The sequence below is a fragment of the Malus sylvestris genome, chromosome 6, assembly GCF_916048215.2.
Source record: "Malus sylvestris chromosome 6, drMalSylv7.2, whole genome shotgun sequence".
Taxonomy (NCBI): Eukaryota; Viridiplantae; Streptophyta; class Magnoliopsida; order Rosales; family Rosaceae; genus Malus; species Malus sylvestris.
In genome coordinates this window covers 5,860,543-5,879,325 of record NC_062265.1, presented here as the reverse complement: position 1 = coordinate 5,879,325, position 18,783 = coordinate 5,860,543, and the positions used below count along the sequence as shown (strand labels likewise).

Here is an 18,783-nt window from a genome sequence, read left to right as displayed (position 1 = left end):
TTAACATATTTTAAATCCGAGCATGGTCAACAATGACCAAAACATGTACCAACGCCCATACTGTGATATCTGGTATAATTAGGGCGGGATACAAAGTCTTCAATGAATAATCCCTCATGAGTCATAACCCACAACCATTGACTACACCCACAAAAAGATCCATAACCTTGAGATCCCATGGCCCTTTACTTGACTTGATCCCTTCAAAATTTCCAATTTTTTTTCCATGCCACCCACTATGTATGTTCGACTTTTCTAGCTTTCTAGGTTCCACATGGACTCCTTTTAAATAATGAATTCAGAACTGATAAGCTACCTAATGCATCCTATATATTTTCCTAGAATTTTTTAATATTGAGGTAGAACAGAAAATTACCTTAAGAACCCATCTACTGGCTCAACAAGGGGTTCCCAAACTTCATACTTATCGTTATATGATCTAGCGGCCAAAGAGAAGCTCACAGTAGAATTCAAGTAGTCGGTTCTTCCATGTAAACTGAACCCAATTCCACTTAAAGAGACATTAAACAATGGAACCATCTGTCATATTCCATGAGACAAAATCATTAGACAAATAGTTGTAACTAACAGAAAATTAAAGTAAAAGAAACTTGAGCTTTAAATATAACAACCACCAAAGCTAAATATTATGTACTTTTGATCTTAAATAATTAAATACAGCGTAAGAAGTTATTATAAATAAAGCCAACTCAGCCAAGAGCATACCATTATTGTACATAAGGTTAAACTTTATGAACATAACAGAATTGTACATAAGAGGCAAGTTTTCTCAATTCCTTGGCACAATATTGCTAATATGATTGGAGGCCCATTCATTCGTTGAGCTTGGCTCATATTTATTAATTTAGAAATATAGCGTCCAGTTATCACTTATCACGGATGGATAATTGACACATACAGAAAAAAAGTTTGTATTAAGATTTGGAAGAAGAAAGGTTCCCTAATCATACTTCTCATACTTCATTATTCAATTACACATTACTATATTTCATACTCCATATGTGCTATTTTAGTATGAATTCTTACCAAGCCACCATAGTCATCAAAAAGTGCAGCAGAAAAAGTTCTGAATTCTGCATCAATTACAGTATCATCTGAACCACTTGGCACATTTGACTCGGCCAGCTTTAAAGCAAACCTTCTTGGAGGTTTTTTGAACCCACCACGAACTATAAAGGTCCCCAACTCATTGCCAGCTGACCAGATACTAAAAGATACTCTTGTATGCTTCGCATCAGATGTATCCCATACACTTTCCTCTGAAAATTGATCTCCAGCTACTATATCACTGCGCATGCATCTTAATGAGCTGAAATCAGATTGTTTTGGTGTTCCCTTGCATGCAATACAACCAAGGGAAACAAACCCTGGAGGAGCCTGAGGAAGCCAGAAAGATATACTCTCCATTCCCCACTGTTTCTTAACTTGCCCAACAAGCTGGAAATCAAGAGGGGCTTTGAAGATCCCGTCATCTCCTGTTTCATGAAGAACAATGCAGGTATTTGGGGGCTCGTACCTATGTTTAGTAACCACCAAACTTATGTTACTTAAGATACAACAGAAAAAGACATACACATAAGCATAAAGTAATATAGATAAGATATCCATGAACACCATTATCATATACCCGTTGATTGCAATATCACCAAAATATACCATCCCATGCGGGACAACTGGACGCCATATAGACAGTTTCTTCCTTGAGTTTGAGCCCTGATTCCACCATATCAATTGGAAACTAGCTACAGCTTCATAATGCGGCCCAGAGTTTACGGTTGCCAACCTTTCTGATTGGACATCATGACGTTGAGAAGAAGTATCTTGGACAGTGAAACGATTAGATGATTTTTCAGATGCTTCTGAAAATCCAAATATCATGTGACGCAAATCATAGGCTGTACCCATTACACTAGACATATTTGGACCTGCTGGCAAAAAGGTGCCAACAGAATTATCCACACGCCAGAATGCTAAAGTTGACTGATATCTGCAATTTAAAATGGAATAAAAAAATCACAATCCAATCATTTCTTATCAATGTAAACAGGCCGACCTAGTGGGAGATCTAACATAATATTTGTCAGATTCCCAGGAAGAGAATTTGGATAGCCCCCAAATCTAATAAGAGAGTCATGATAGAGCGTTAAAAGTTTGAATCCAATAAAAATATATTCCAGTACCTCTTCCATATGGAACAGACATGAATTGAACTATATTATAAGAATTTATCTGACTTTATGATTACTCTTTAGAAGAGGAAGAAAAAACTATGATCCACCTTTTTCGTGGATAAAATCTACTAAATTTTGTTTACCAGACAAAAAAAATCTACTAAAGTTTGTTTACCAGACAAAAAAATTCTACTAAAGTTTATATTACAAACCATCAAATATGTTTAAGTCTTGCCAAATTTGGAACTTTGGAACCTTAGTGTAAACTATTGGCAATGTTAGTGCAATCTGAAATTATTAAAAATGAGAGAGTTTGAAAGCACGACATACGGATTGTTGGTACTGATTGCAATGCAATCCCTTAAGGAAGAAGAAGAAACTAAAGAAGCCAAGATACAGAAAGCAGAAGACAGTGGTGGCTGTGTTCTTCCAGGGGAAACTACACAGCCCAATGTAACATATCCCTTAGGTGCTTCAGGGAACCAAATGGAACAACTAGCTCCGTCAGAAAGGACATCATTTGGTAGTGAATCAGAATCATTTACACTATCAACAGACGAGCCCTCAGAAGGTAAAGGTGGCCAAATCAGCTTAAAAGACAGGGGCTTCTTGACTCTAGCAAAATTGGTATTTACAGCAAGAACTGCTTTTGTAGGCGGCTTGTCCCTGTCATAAGAAAATGGTATTATTAACATTCAAAATTTTAATAAATGAAAACCCTCATATTGTTAATAACTCTGATATTTAAAGAGCACCATGAGGTACAACTAAGATATGACACTAAAACCATAAATAACAAAAGAAGCCGTTTTACTAACAATGGTGTCAGGTAATCCCCAAGAACTGCAAAACCAGTAGGTGCTTGAGGCCTCCAGAAAGTATATATTTGATCACCGAAGGGATCTGAAAATGTGACGGAAGCAGGATATATGTATCAGCATGTAACTACAGGCAAGTTAAATCCTTCGGCCCACAATATAGAAAAATAAACAAATAAAAGACTGTAGCCTACCTCGTATTGTTCCAATTTTGTCAAACTGCGAGCAAACCACTGTCATTTTCTTTGATGTTGTTCTTAAAAATGCCAAGATATCCTCTTCAACTGCTAAAAACAGTCTGAGGATGCTGAATGAAAAATTCATAAATATATCTGAAACACTTAGATGTATATTGGTCTTTCCAGAAGCATTTGAATATTTCACAGAGGCGTCAAAAGGCTCCAGAATCGTGATTCCATTACTCTCCATAGTTAAACCAAGCACATTTGCATTCATCTCCATGGTATCACCCTTCATAACAAGCCTGGAGGCAGCAAGAGCACGTATAATGTCAAGTTTCCATTACATTTCTGTAATAGTTTAAACGTTCAGAGCATGGAAACTGATGCAAAAGTAAATGGAAACTGATGCAATCTTAGCAGACTCGTATGCATATGTGTGTGTGTGTATATATATACATATATATATATATATATTTGTATGCATTTCAGAAACAAGAGAAATCAATTTTAAAGCATTAAAAATTTGTATGAAGTTCAAGCAAATACTACACCAATTCATAACGCGTCAATTAAACATGAAAATTTCATGGAGCAGTATTCCATTGTAAATATCTCTTGATAATTTTTTATTTCGGAAAGATGCCGCCGAAGAAACCCCCCCCCCCCCCAAAAAAAAAGGAAAAAGAAGAGACAGAAGGTAAAGGGAAATCCTTGGGACCCATTTGAGAAATAGAACAAGGTCCTATCCATAGTTATTTCTAATAATATTTCTAGCTACAGGAAAAATGGCAAAAAAGATAAATAACATCAAACATCCATAAACTTGTAAACATGAAAATCCTGTGAAATTTGCATGCGTCTAAACATGCATGATAATCAAACGAAATTTGACCTGCAGAATCCATCCAACTGTGCATGCAAAAGTTGGTTGGAGAGCACAAGTGATTCCCCAACATCTTGAGAAGTATTATAGAATGTCAGCTCTGGACCAACCAACTGCAGCGAAATATTTCAGTTACAAAATAAAGTTAGCAGTTCCAGAAAATGAGTATGGCCCGACATTGCGAAAAAGCAAGGCATATTTTTTCCTAAGCCCCCTGGAACTCAATGTTAATCGCACTTTTCCTTTGAAACGCAAAAACGCGTCCCTAAACCCCTTGGAACCCCATTTTCGTCCCAAGTTGCTTGATTCTGTCAACTTCGTTAAAAAAATCTGTAAAATCCTCTGACGTGGCTTAGTGGGCTCCAATTATTTGATGATGTGTTTTCCATGTGTGCAAACAATAATAAAAAACAATTTAAAAATTTTAAAGATGAAAATATTTTAAAAATAACAGATTAGAAATATCTAAAATATTATTTTCCTCTCACGATCTCACCCTTACTCTTCCTCTGTGACTAAACCCCACCTACCATCTCTGCCCATCAATCAATTCCAGAACTGTACCCATCCACCCCAAATGATGGTGAAGAAAACCTCCCTTCCTCATGTCTGCACTAACAGGTCACTCTCTCACTCTCAAATGCCAAAACTTGAGGAAGACAGGTGGCAAACTTCCGATGAAGATTAGGAGGAGGAGACTGTCAATTCGTCGGGAGATGGTTTTGTAAGAGGTGGTCAGATTTGGATCAATTGGTGCCATCATTACGTTTATTAAGGTTTGATTAGGATGGACAAAGAGAAGCTTTGATTGGGGTTGAGTTGGGTCAGGAGTAGATCTCATCACGTGCCATATAATGTTTGTTTTCGTTCTCGTTTTATTTTCTGATATTGAATTGAGAATTTGGATATCACTTTGCTGCGTTTGGTTATCTAAGGCTATTGTAATGGATGGAGAGGGGGAGAGAAGTCAAGTTGGGTGGAGCGGGGGCTATGTTGGGGTAGTTGCCGGGTTGTTTGTTTCTTCAATCAATTTTAAGAGACTTAATGGATCTTTTGCCAGAAATGACAGAAACATGTGTCTGTCAAAAATCTAGTTTCAGGGGGGGGGGGGGGGGGGGAAGTGAGACTAACATCGAGTTCCAAAGGGCATAGCAAAATAAAAGCCAAAAAGAAATAAAGCAGAGCAAAAACCTGCAACTCAATAACAATCTCTGTGGACTTGTCGGCCACAATACTTTGAGGTGGCACATCATTGACACTTTCTGTTGAGGAATTCATATTTGAATCTTCATTCCCTCCCACAAAGGAGACCTGATCTTCCTTCAATGCTGAATAGCTACTGTTGGATCCCATAGAAATGCATGAATCTAGGTACAGTCCATTCTACACCCACAGAACTCACGTTAGTAATTTAAATATCATAGAAGTTTTTTTGGGAACTAGCATGCGGATAAACAAAAAAATATATCGTAATGGCATAACCTTGATGACAACATTTGTGAATTGCAACCTCTTCCCGTCTCCTACATATATTATTGGCTCTGTACTAGGGCCGGAGAGAATAGCTCCCTGCTTATCTTTCAAATATAGTGTACCACCATTGCCATCATAAACAAAATGACCATGCCTTCCATCATCAGCTATTAAAGGCCTTAGAGGAGAAAGAGAAAATTCAGTAGAGGGTTGCTTGTAAGTTGACTGATCCAAGATCACTGCATCCATTCCATGGATGGAGTTCTGTACTTCTTCACTTGAAAGAGTATTGCTGATTGTAGGAACAAAAAACTCAACAACACCCAGCAGAAAATCAAGTGCAACCAGCAGTTGTGGCCTTTGGATGCATAAAGAAACAACTGTTGACAGCTGACAAAATTTTGCATCAAGAATGAGCATCGTAGGAACTAATTTGAAATCATTCACTTCTGTATCATGTGCACCGGAGATTTGTCGAGCACCATCATGAGTCACAAAATCTAGGGGACTTGAACCAACATACTCGGGCTTTCCTACTGCCAACCTAAACTCTGGTTCAGTACCCTCACGATCATCAAGCACAGCAAACCCCTTTAGTGTTGCTGATACGAAGCCTTCTCCTAATCTATTTGACTTGTACAGTAACCATGCACCACTGATCTGTACGAGGAAGTGGTGGCATTATAAACCAAGAAGATATACATGTGCATATAACATCTATTTCTTTTCTTAAAATGTGGAAATCCACCGTGGTGAATTTTCAGTACTCATACACACATTGTACTACGATGACGTAACTCCCTTGATTCCAGTGACCACACACATTAGAGAACTTCATACAAGTTTAGACAAGAAAACAATATATTTGAAAATAATAATGGACAAGTACTTTGAATAAACTTGAAGAATCCAACATGATCCTATTATGCAAATATCAACGGTTTAACCATGTCAACAGTTGATTATTGTTAGGATTTTTGGCTCGTCAAATATGTCCTAGTCGGTTTGGGTTTGTTTTAGGAAAATTAGAGGTATACCGATTCTCGTCCTAGAGGGATTAGGAAAGAATTTCAATTTTCTTTATTCAATTTAGGTTTGGATTTCTAGAAGTCTATTTGGATTTGGATAAGTGTAATTTCCTAATCCACTTAGAAATAGGAATTCAATCAGCCTTGGGACATGTAAGCCTACCCTATGCCTATAAATAGGGTGTGGCAAGGCTTAATTTTCCAGAGAGAAAAACAGCCAAAGACAACCAAGAGTTTTGAGATTAGTTCTAGGGTTTGCAAAAGTTCTGTAATCTCTATTATTAATCAAAGGAGCGGTGATTTCTCTACCTAGAGAAATCACAACTAGACGTAGGCAAAAGTTCTGCCAAACCAGTATAATTCTTGTGTGTTTTTAAGTTTTCTATATTTGCTAGTTTAGTCTATTGTCGTTCGTTACATTAAAGAATAAGGTCTAGTGAGCGTTTTTCAACAATTGGTATCAAGAGCTAGGTTCAAGGTGTTCTACGATGTCGAAAGGGAAGATGAATGCAGATCTAGGACCTGCGTTAAAGCCCTTTGACGGCAAGGATGACTTCACGGACTGGCAAAGGACGATGAAGAACGTACTGATACAGCAGGATTTGGATGATGCACTCGATGGTGAGAAGCTGGAAAACATGACAGAAGCAGCATGGACTAAGGTTCTCAAGAAGGCCAAGAGTTCCATCGAGATCCATCTCACAAGATCAGTTCGGTCACATCACCGAAAAGATGACTGCCCAGGAAGCATGGGAAAAGTTGGAGAATGTTTATTTGGGTAAAACCGTGTCCAATAAACTTTTTCTAAATGATGAACTATTCGGACTTCGACTAGAAGGAGGTGATATTGAAGATCACGTATGCAAGTTCCAGAATTGCATAGCTAATCTTCAGAAGGTCGAGGAAACTTACAAAGATGATGATATGGCTACCATCTTGCTGAGGTCTCTATCTTCGTCTTTCAAGCACTTCCGAACAACTCTAATGTTTAGAAAAGAGTCCCTGAAGCTTGTAGTAATTCAAGCTCTTCAGGCATGTTAAACTGGATGATATAACTGAAAGCTCTCCTGGATGATATAACTGAAAGCTCTCAAGGCCTTTATGCCAAAGGCAAGGATAGGGGGCGGGATAAGACAAAGGAAGAAAAAACCGGCAACAGAGGTAGGTCAAAATCCAAAAAGAAAAAAGGAAACGAAGGAAGGGTGCTTCGAATGTGGTTCAGCCAATCATTGGAAGAGGAACTGCAAGATTTGGAAAGAGAAGAAAGCCAAGATGGAAGGAAGCTCGGGTTCAGCTAGTGCAGTCACCGAGCATGAGAGTGACAGGGAGCTTCTTTCAGTAACATCAGGCTCCAAGGCTTTCACAAATTGGATTTTAGATACCAGATGCACTTTTCATGTGTGCTGTAAGAGAATGGTTCCATACTTGCAAAGAAAGGCTCGTGGCTAAGGGGTACTCACAAAAGGGATGGGTGGATTATGATGAGATCTTTTCACCTGTAGTCAAGCATACTTCTATCAGATTGTTTTTAGCAAAGCCAGCTTAACATGTCATGGAGATTGAGCAGATGGATGTGAAGACAACATTTCTTCATGGGGATCTAAAGGGTTTGTTGAATATGGGAAAGAGAACCCAGTATGTCAGCTAAGGAAGTCCCTATATGGCCTGAAACAGTCTCCATGGCAGTGGTACAAGAGGTTTGATTCCTTCATGCTGAAAATCAATTTTAGAAGATGTTTATATGACTGTTGCGTGTAATATCATGTGTTCCAAGATGGGATGATCATATTACTATTGCTATATGTGGATGACATACTAATTGCTTGTCAAGACAAGTCTAGAATTCAAGACTTGAAGATGTTGAGCGAGGAGTTTGACATGAAGGATCTAGGTGCTGCACAAAAGATCCTTGGCATGGAAATTCAGAGAGATAGGACCGCTGGAAGGATCTAGATATCACAAGCCAAATATATTCAGAAGGTTCTTGAGAAGTTCAACATGCAAGAAGCAAAGGTAGTCTCGACTCCTTCTGCGGCTCACTTCAGGTTAAGTGGGTAACAGTGTCCTACATCCGAGGAAGAGCAACAAGTAATGGAGAAGGTGCCTTGTGCTAATGTCGTGGGCTGCCTCATGTATGCAATGGTATGCACACGTCCCGACATAGCTCAAGCAATCAATGTCGTTTCCAGTCTTTCCAGATACATGGCAAATCCAAGAAAGCAACATTGGGATGCAATCAAGTGGATTTTGGGTTTTTTGAAGGGTTCTTGGTGACAAAGGATTATGTTTGAGAAGCAAAAAGAAAATGCAGGGGTGTTAGGATATGTAGATGCCGATTATGTAGAGGTCAACTTATGGTTATGTGTTTACATGCGCAGGATCAGATGGAGGGCACTACTGCAACCAATTACAGCTTTGTCGACCACACAGGCAGAGTATTGCATTGGCCAAAGCTAGAAAGGAAGCAATTTGGCTTAGTGGCTTGGTAAGTCAAATGGGAATCACTCAAGATTATGTGAAGCTGAAGCAATGTATTAAAAGCGTGAGGCGTGGGTGAGGCGTCCGAGGCGAAGCCCGGCCTAGGCGTGAGGCGAAGCCTTACGGGAATAATTTTTTTTTTTTTTTAATATATATGTTTATGTATTATACATTAGCCGACCCCACTTAGTGGGAAAAGGCTTTGTTGTTGTTGTTGTTGTTGTTTGTATTATACATATAATTGTATAAAAAATAATACTATGTAAAATAAACATTCATTCTCAATTTCTCATTCAAATCCAGTCATTCAAAAGATAATATCATCTAAATTCATCATTCAAAGGTAATATGACCCAAATTCATCATTCAAAAGGTAATACAAACAAAGAAAACAATCATTCATCCAAATCTTTCCTAACTGCATGCTATTAAAGAAAAAAACAAAGTAAGAAAAAAAAAAATTCCACACAAAGGTTTGCAAATAAATAATGTCGTACCCAGTGCACAAGGCTCTCGCTTTACGCAGGGTCTGGGAGAGGTAAATGTCGGCTAGCCTTACCCCCATTTATGGAGAGGCTGCTCCCAAGTCTCAAACCCGAGACCTACCGTTTGCAAATAAATAATGAAAAAAAACAAAATAATTCCACTAGAAGCATCGATTCATTTCTGCCTAAACACATAAAACTTTATCACAACTCACAAGTTCTACAAGTTATAAAGGCCCTAAACAATAAAACCCAGCCCTACAACTACAAGTTATACGATTCTGTTCTCAGCTGCCTAAACAATAAAACCCTAATCTTAAATTGGGGATTTCTGGGCTTCCTGATGGTGCTGTGGCGATGGCGGCAAGGTGATCATGGTGTGGCGATGGTGGCATGGCGACTGGGAGAGGACGGCGCCTGGGGTGACAACGGCAGTGTTCTGCGCCTCTGGCGCGCGGGAGAAGAAGGTGAAGAAAGGGATCAAAGCCTTCGAAGGTATGGGGTGGAATCTGTTATCTGTATTCTGTACCTAAGTCTAAAAGCCCTTACCCTAAACGGCGTCGTTTTGGGTTTGGGTGGTTTTTTTTTTTTTTTTTTTTTAAAAAAAGGGCAGAAAGGCCCCTGGACGGCGCCTTGAGGCACGCCTCCGCCGCCTCGGCGTCTCCAGCGAAGCATTTCACCTCCTCCAACAAAACAGAGGCGTTTGCCTCACCGCCCAGCCTCAAGGGCGCCCTAGGCGCGCTCCGAGGCGAGTTCTTTAAAACATTAAGCTGAAGTGTGATAGTCAAAGTGTCATTCACTTGGCAAAGAATCTAGTTTTTTCTAGAAGATCAACACACATTGAAGCAAGGTATCACAAAATTAGAGATTGGGTGGAGTCTAAGGAGATTTGGATTGAAAAGATTCATACAGATGACAATGCCACTGATTTCCTTACAAAGATAGTGTCGGCCAAGAAGTTCAAGCATTGCTTGAACTTGATCAATCTCGTTGATTGATCAAAGTGAAGCACCTCCTCACTTGAGGTGCAATGAGGCAAGGAGAAGATTGCCAAGGTGAAGACTCTTGAAGATTTCCAAAGTTGCTTCAAGAAGGTTCAAAGTTACTCTGGGGTGCAACTATCAAGACTTGATTTGACTCACCAAGGTGGAGATTGTTGGGATTTTTGGCTCGTCAAATATGTCCTAGTCGGTTTGGGTTTGTTTTAGGAAAATTAGAGGTATACCGATTCTTGTCGTAGAGGGATTGGGAAAGGATTTCAGTTTTCTTTATTCAATTTAGGTTTGGATTTCTAGAAGTCTATTTGGATTTGGATAAGTGTAATTTCCTAATCCACTTAGAAATAGGAATTCAATCAGCCTTAGGACATGTAAGCCTACCCTATGCCTATAAATAGGGTGCGGCAAGGCTTTATTTTTCAGAGAGAAACAGCCAAAGATAACCGAGAGTTTTGAGATTAGTTCTAGGGTTTGCAAAAGTTCTGTAATCTCTATTATTAATCAAATGAGCAGTGATTTCTCTACCAAGAGAAATCACAACTGGACTTAGGCAAAAGTCCTGCCGAACTAGTATAATTCTTGTGTGTTTCTAGGTTTTCTATATTTGCTAGTTTAGTCTATTTCGGTTGGTTACATTAAAGAACAAGGTCTAGTGGGCGTTTTTCAACAATTATTACCTGCACCACAAAAATTTAAATAAAATTGTATTACTTCCTTCACAATAGTGGATGGTTAATTAATTGAATTTGGTTGTGGTGGGTTGAAATCAATATTAAGTATCATATCTATATGTGACACTATTTCGATAGGGGAGTGATTTCTACACACCATTTTTCTCCCTATGCACCCCCATTTGTTTTCGGCCTTCTAATTGAAGAAATCGTAGAAGAATCAAGGGACAAAAGCACGGGTGTGCAGAAATCATTTCCCTTTCTTAACTGCGTGGAAGAATATTAGGTTTGATAGGTTGGTCAAAGATTGTTGATGAATGAAGACCCTGTTGGTCATATCAAAATAAGATAGACTAAATTTGATTTTACTTTTCATCTTTCTTAATAAAGAAATTCTGTTTGTCAAAATAAAATGTAAATCACTTTAAACAATGAATGTCCAATTACTGTACACTGGACCAGAAAATTTTAACAGAAAAGACATTTATATCGATCCAAGTATTCATGTTTCAATAAAGATGGATGTATTGATCAATCAATGATATTAAGGTGACTTGCAGGGGAAAACTCAATCTGTTAAAATGAATATAATATATCCAATTTTCAAGAGATTGAATATCAATGTCAATGTTGTATTAAATTACTGACAGTTGAAAAATCCACCAAATTAAGAAACTACCTGTACAGTGGCTAGAGGTGCATCTCTTGCTACTCCAGTATGCAAGCATAATTCAACCAAACCAATAACAAGAGAGACTTTCATCATAACCCAAGCTCCCTCATTTGCATTTTGAGATTCGAGTCCAACAGGGTCTTGAGGAGTGATGTCTTCTTCAACATCAACTGATGGTATCATAGACTCATGGTTCAGTGGAGGTATAACATGTGGAGTTTCAGAAATATTAGACTGCGCACAATCAGTGATAATCTGATATTCCCTGTTTGACAAAGCTGCTTTCAATTTCTCCATCTGAAAAGCACAAATTATAAACCTTTAAAATGTGACTTCTCTTAAATGCATTTTCATGAACACACCCTACTGCAATTTTACCAAATAAAGTACAAGGTTGCAACGAATAGAAAAAAACTTCGATTCACACACTGGTCAATGAATAAGTGATGCATTACCTTGATTACAGCCTCAATACTTGGTACTTGATGCAACAAATCTCGAAGTGACCTTTGAATCACAACGGAAACTCCCTTCACATCTTGAATTATACTTTCACCTAAATCCGCTTCTGTGCCAACATTTAGATTGATGTCCTCAACCTACATCCCCCCATCGATGAAGATTAATCAACATGCAGAGTGTAAATAAAAATAAAACAACTACGATGCCAAGCACTCAAAGAGTTTAAAAACCCATTTCAACTGGAACCTCCATATCCTTTTCCAGCCACTGCCACTCATAATCAATAAAAGAAAAAATTGAGGACAGATTTTGTACGGTAAAAGAAAAACATCAAATGTACTCAATCACCTGAACTGTTAACACTTCCATATGAACAGCATTAATTTCACTTCTACTTCCACCAAACCATTTAAAGGTGTTCCGGACAGTAATATGAACAATGTCAAGCTTCAAGTAGCTGAAATAGAAAAATTCAGATAATTAAAGAACGTACATCAGAAATATCAAATAAAGATATGAACTATATCGGTGCACCTACAGAGCCTAAATTCAATTGTAAAACTAAGATACATAAGAGTCTAAATTCCAAAGTAAGCATACTCAGGACTGTCTGTTTTCCGAGGCATCAAAATAATAGGCTTCCTAAGCGATACATCCAACTTCAATGCAGGCGATCCCTCAAAATCACTAGTTGTAAACAATTTCTCTGAATTTGTGACTTGATCTTTTAGCTTGACAACACCTTTTGGATTGTTGGGATTCTTGGGAACCAGACCTATGAAGTAACTAGCCACCTACAAATGATTTTACAGACATGAGAGAAGTGGAAGCAAACTAGAGTGCATAATGAACACAAGAGAAGTTAAATGTATATTACCTCCTGGATAAACCGATTTAAATAAACAATGCGTACTTCTGAAAGCTGCCCATAAAGGCTATACTCATAACCTTCGTAGTCTTCATCATCAACACTGAATGAAGTAAAAACTAACTGCATCATAACGACAAGTATTTGTAAAAATATCAAAATATCCATGATAGCCAATAAAAACAATTGAAATAGGAGAATAACAAAACAGGAGAAGAAAAGAACATCCGGCAGAATACAAGTATATAACTGTCAAAATAGTGTAGAACCCTATGATCTCTTTATATATTTACTTTGTGTTAACTATATTGCTATTCAACTTTTCTCTATAAAAGTAAAAACAAAAAAAAACAAAAAACAAAAAACAAAAAAAAAAAACAAAACTAATCTCTCTAAAGATCTCTCTAAGATACAAATTGCCATGACACTACATGACAGCAGCGTGGAACAAGAAGTCAGAATATTGTTAACAATCTGATCTTTCCACCATCTACATTCCCTTTTTCCCATCAACCTTCATAAAAATCTGGTATTAAAAATATATATTTCTTCCCCTGTCATCATTGTATGTCCAATCACTCAATTCCAACAATTTGATTATATTCATTTTCCTCCTCACAATTTACCATCATATCAACTTTCTGGTATTCACATCGCCCAATTTTCCCAAGCCAATATATCATTTCCCTCCACAAAATTTCCTGGAAACAAGCTCTTCGTATTTTGGTCTTAACTTGCGCTCTCCCTTCGACCGACAATTCCTCCCAATTCAAATTTCATTGAGGAACACTTCATAAATTTTGAAATGTAAACAAAGAATACAAGAAACTGAGATAAATCTTATTTGGTCCATTGACCTATTCAATAACCATCCAACGAAGCACACCATTACTAAGAAATAACTCTTAAACTTAGAACCCTACAGAGGGATAGAGAGAAAGGAATACCTCAACAAATGAACTGCCTCCTGGATTTCTCATGTCACATGCCCAGAAATACATATGGCTGCTAGGAAGACTCTCATCACTTATTCTAAGATTTCCAAGGGCTGCCTTAATACTAAAAGAGGATGGAAAGACCTGAAATACAAGGAAGTTTGGTAGGCACGAATTAGGTAAGTTTTATAAAAATGGAAATTCTTTCAAAGATGGGATGAACTTGAAAAAACCTTAATATCGGTAACCAAATTATCTTGAGACAAAACAGCAAGCTTGCTTTCATCTTCATTCATTAATATAATTTGAGCGCGGGCCATGTTTAATGTTAAATTAAAAACGACCCTGGACTTCCCCTTTCCCAGCAATCCTTTAATAGATGGCTCATTGATGGTAACTGATCGTGGACCATCAACTGCATCATCTCTGGAGATGTCCTGTTTCACAATAGGTGCTGAAGAACTGTCACTGAAAGATTCACATCTTTCATCCTTGATGTTAATAGCAGTAACGAATTCCAAGATGGCAAGAATTGTTGGTCGACGACAGAAAAATGATAGGGTAGCCAGGGTGACCGAGACCTAAAAAACATCCATTTAAAGAATAACTATTCAAACCACAATGTAAGGGATCAATGTCCAAATTTAGTGCAGAATAACACTCACCTGCATGTCTATGTTATGGTACAGAGGAGAGTTCTGGTCATAGATAACTACTTGAGCTTTCACAAAACTATCCAACAGATCTTTGAGTTCAACGTCCTTTGTTGATTGAAGACCAGGGAGCAAACCAGCAATACGGGTAAAACGAGGGGATTTCAACAATAAAGTTTCAGGATCAACCAAATTTTCTGGTGCCTCGTAGAATTCATCTCCATTCGGGATTACATCACTGCCATCAAAACTTTGATTACCAGTGGCACCAGAGGTTAAATTTGTTTCTGCATTGCGGGTAAATGATCTTGCCAGATAGCGAGGCTGAGACATCCTGTGACCAGAAACTAAATCTTCAATCTCCAAAGATTTCAAAACAGTTCCAACGAACATGTCACTTGCTCTAACCGATAGCTCAACCTGTATCCAAAAGTTCAACTCTCTGGAGTTGGAAAAACCGATTGAAAAACAGTACATAAAAAAAAACAATTTGTCTATTGGTTTACTTACCTGGCCACCTATTGCTCGAAATTCAAATAAACGCCTTTCTTCAGTTAGGAGCACTTTCATAAAATTCTGGTCATGCTAGAGAAAAAGTAGCTCTTAGTTAGATCTGTCCCTTACAAGGAAACTTTTGTCAAGTATATAGTTTAGGCTTACCTGACTACTGTAACTGAAGCAGACCTTCAGTTCATCAAGAACACCAGTAATAAAGACTCTCTCCATTTTTGATATATCAACCATATCCTCATTGGAATTAAGCTCCGTTACTGAATCCTCAGACTCCGATGAAGTTTCAGTTAGACTAGTCACAGGAGCAGAACCCTGCATGGAAGATTACTTTAAGACATTGCTTATGCTTTTCCTTACAGTTGAAAATGCTGCAATATCAAAGCCAGGAAATTCACAGATTTCTGAAAGATACTTTTAGTTGTACAGTACACACCAAAATACTTTGGATAGTATCATACCATCATAAGGGAAAATGACTTGTCGCAAGAGACGTAAATTTTTCTTTGGAAGAAAGAAAGAAAGTGAAGTTCAAAAAATGACAGTCAACTCATCAAAGGGTAACTTGTCTTAACTGTCTTGTTGCTTTTATATAATTCTAAAGGTAACATGCATAGGAGTTTCGTACCAAATTTTTACCGAGGAAAGATTTTCAATCAGAGATCTTAAGTAACTGATTTCAAATATTAACTGTTTCCTTAACGCTTCTCAGTCAGAGAGCAGAAGGGGATTAACAAATGTTTATTATTCTGATAAATGAATAAATGTTTTATATTCTGATAAATAAATAACCATTATGATAATTTCGTAGTTATCTCCCATAAGTGATTAACAAAGTTTGAAAAGAAAAGCACATAACAAGACTTCCGCAAAAAAAAATTCATTTAATTATGGACCATGATAATGATACTCTGGATCCCCAAGTCATCCAATCCTCCTACTCTTCCATTTTACTTCAAAGCACATTGTAACCCCGAAACAGTGCACTATATTTTTGTTTAAAGGAATTAAAAAAAGGTCGTACCCAGTGCACAAGGCTCCCGCTTTACGCAGGGTCTGGGAGAGGTGAATGTCGGCTAGCCTTACCCCACTTTATGGAGAGGCTGCTCCCAAGTCTCGAACCCGAGACCTACCGCTCATGGGCGAAGGCACTTGCCATCACACCAAGTGCGACCTCTTTTGTTTAAAGGAATTAGAGACCGCAAAATTCTTTTAGAAAAGCAAAACACATAGAAACTCCAAAAATACATACTTATCAATCTCAGCTGTAAAAATCAACTAACAGGTTACAGCTGCATCCCAGGTTCCAATACAAATAAATAATAGAGGAGGATAGTTCCTAGAACTGAACCGAAACCCATATAGAGGACCAGGACTGAACTCTCTTGCATGGTTTATCCTCTCCTACTGTTTCTCTTCGGAAATCCTGTAGTTTGTTGCATCCAATAACCCACATACATCCAGTATCCACTGATCTTGAAAGAACATTGCTTGCCTCCCTAGCCTCAACAGCAGCCTTAATGTCATTGGGCAATGTAAAAACACATCATCCCCACTTTCCCCCTCCTTTCACAAGACACACCAACTGGGTGAGATGCATGCATTGGGAAGCATTTCAACCACATCACATGTATTAGCCTCCCAACACGTCAGTACTAATGTTGACACATGCACTTTGCAAGGGACCTTCACCTTCCGAATTGACCCAAAATGGTTGAAAGAAAGGATCTTCTAGCCTCTCACCAGCTTCAAAAGTTCAAGGTTCTGGTGTTTTCGAGTTTCTTAGTGTCAGGGTGATGTTGGTTTTTATCCTGTTTTTGTTTGTGTTTTTTGCGGACTTCTTGTCTGCTCTTGTATTTTATTGTGTCCTTGCAATAAAAATTTGTTTCTTCTTGAATAACAAGGTTTGAGGTTCGTAATCCAACAAGACAGATTCTCTAGACTGGACAATTGTCAATTTAATTCACATAAATGGCCTTGTCTTAACACAAAATATGCTTGTCCCTAAGACAACTTGCATGTTTTAAAAAAAAAAGTAAAAAGGGTAAACTGCACATATCATTTTTTTATTACAAGCAATATTTACCCTAAGCTAGAGACCAAGGGGAGAAGGGGAGGGTTTGAACCATAGACACAGTAGGTTGAAGAGGAAGGCCCCATCCACCAGGGCAATCCACCACTTGCACAAATATATCAATTTTATATACTTAGTAACATTAAGGAATCTGTCAATTTTGTGGGAGTACTCCCTATGAAATACCAAACACAGTAGGTTGAAGAGGAAGGCCCCATCCACCAGGGCAATCCACCACTTGCACAAATATATCAATTTTATATACTTAGTAACATTAAGGAATCTGTCAATTTTGTGGGAGTACTCCCTATGAAATACCAAACAAGTTTCATTAACGTAACATAAACACTTATAAGAGAGATTGCCTAGCAGGAAAGTAATGATAAGAAATGCTATATTCAAAGACAGAAACAACCTCAATAATTACATTAGTACCAGTAATTCTGTTTACGAGTTATTTGGCTGGTATCAGGAAAATAGGAACACATATCAAACAAGATAAGGAGGGGAGGACAAAAGCACTGTGACGAAAGTCAAAACACCTATCTATGATTACAGGACCCAGGTCGTTGTGAACGACAATCTGTACAACCTAAAGGACAGTAATTCTGTTTACGAGTTATTTGGCTGGTATCAGGAAAATAGGAACACATATCAAACAAGATAAGGAGGGGAGGACAAAAGCACTGTGACGAAAGTCAAAACACCTATCTATGATTACAGGACCCAGGTCGTTGTGAACGACAATCTGTACAACCTAAAGGACACTGGGCTGTGAGCCCACAAGAGGTGTGATTTTAGCAGTATGGACCTTATATTGGCAGGTTATATGTTTGGGTTGCGGTGAATAATAAAATACTAATTTCAATCAGAAACCACACAAGAATTACCGATGAACGATAGACAGCCCCCTGCAACCGGCTATGCCAAGCTTTCTTTGAATCGTCGGAGTCACATTGCAATATTAGTGCATTTGCATCCTCCACCACCTATATAAAAAACATCACATAAGTATACTCAACAAAAAAAATTTATAGGGGCAATCGGAATAATTTACTTAAACTATAAAGATGGAGCTACAACTTTGATATTTGCTCGTGCGGCATCACAGACAGCCAATACAAGATCAGCACCACCAACAGACTCTGGGGGGACCTGATATATGTGTTTTCCCCTTAAGCTGCAATAAGCATATAAATCCAAGTACAAATTACAGTAAAAACAAAATCTCACAAACAAAATTTCACTTAATATAAAGTGTTACATTAAATAAGGCATTGCATACAAATATGATGTATAGTTATGAAATATTGAAAACTATTTCAGAATTTACCAGTACAATCTAAATAGCAGTGAATTTATGTGTCCACAAACAAATAGAGGTATTGGCAAAACAACAG

General features: G+C 37.9%; 1 protein-coding gene across 1 annotated transcript in view; it reads right to left on the bottom strand.

Moving 5' to 3' along the window:
- LOC126627126 (uncharacterized) overlaps positions 1-18,783 on the bottom strand; it is a 43,861-nt gene that overhangs the window by 14,730 nt on the left and 10,348 nt on the right. The window contains exons 20-40 of the mRNA XM_050296551.1: positions 18,467-18,563; positions 18,274-18,372; positions 15,460-15,624; positions 15,310-15,384; positions 14,812-15,219; positions 14,380-14,727; positions 14,159-14,290; positions 13,221-13,334; positions 12,944-13,137; positions 12,692-12,800; positions 12,337-12,480; positions 11,888-12,178; positions 5,558-6,208; positions 5,267-5,458; positions 4,085-4,188; positions 3,205-3,494; positions 3,011-3,095; positions 2,523-2,858; positions 1,649-2,008; positions 1,048-1,537; positions 377-540 (exon numbers count right to left, since the gene is read on the bottom strand). Of these exons, the coding sequence (XP_050152508.1) occupies positions 377-540; positions 1,048-1,537; positions 1,649-2,008; positions 2,523-2,858; positions 3,011-3,095; positions 3,205-3,494; positions 4,085-4,188; positions 5,267-5,458; positions 5,558-6,208; positions 11,888-12,178; positions 12,337-12,480; positions 12,692-12,800; positions 12,944-13,137; positions 13,221-13,334; positions 14,159-14,290; positions 14,380-14,727; positions 14,812-15,219; positions 15,310-15,384; positions 15,460-15,624; positions 18,274-18,372; positions 18,467-18,563 (4,848 nt within the window). The remainder of the gene's footprint in view (positions 1-376; positions 541-1,047; positions 1,538-1,648; positions 2,009-2,522; positions 2,859-3,010; positions 3,096-3,204; positions 3,495-4,084; positions 4,189-5,266; positions 5,459-5,557; positions 6,209-11,887; positions 12,179-12,336; positions 12,481-12,691; positions 12,801-12,943; positions 13,138-13,220; positions 13,335-14,158; positions 14,291-14,379; positions 14,728-14,811; positions 15,220-15,309; positions 15,385-15,459; positions 15,625-18,273; positions 18,373-18,466; positions 18,564-18,783) is intronic.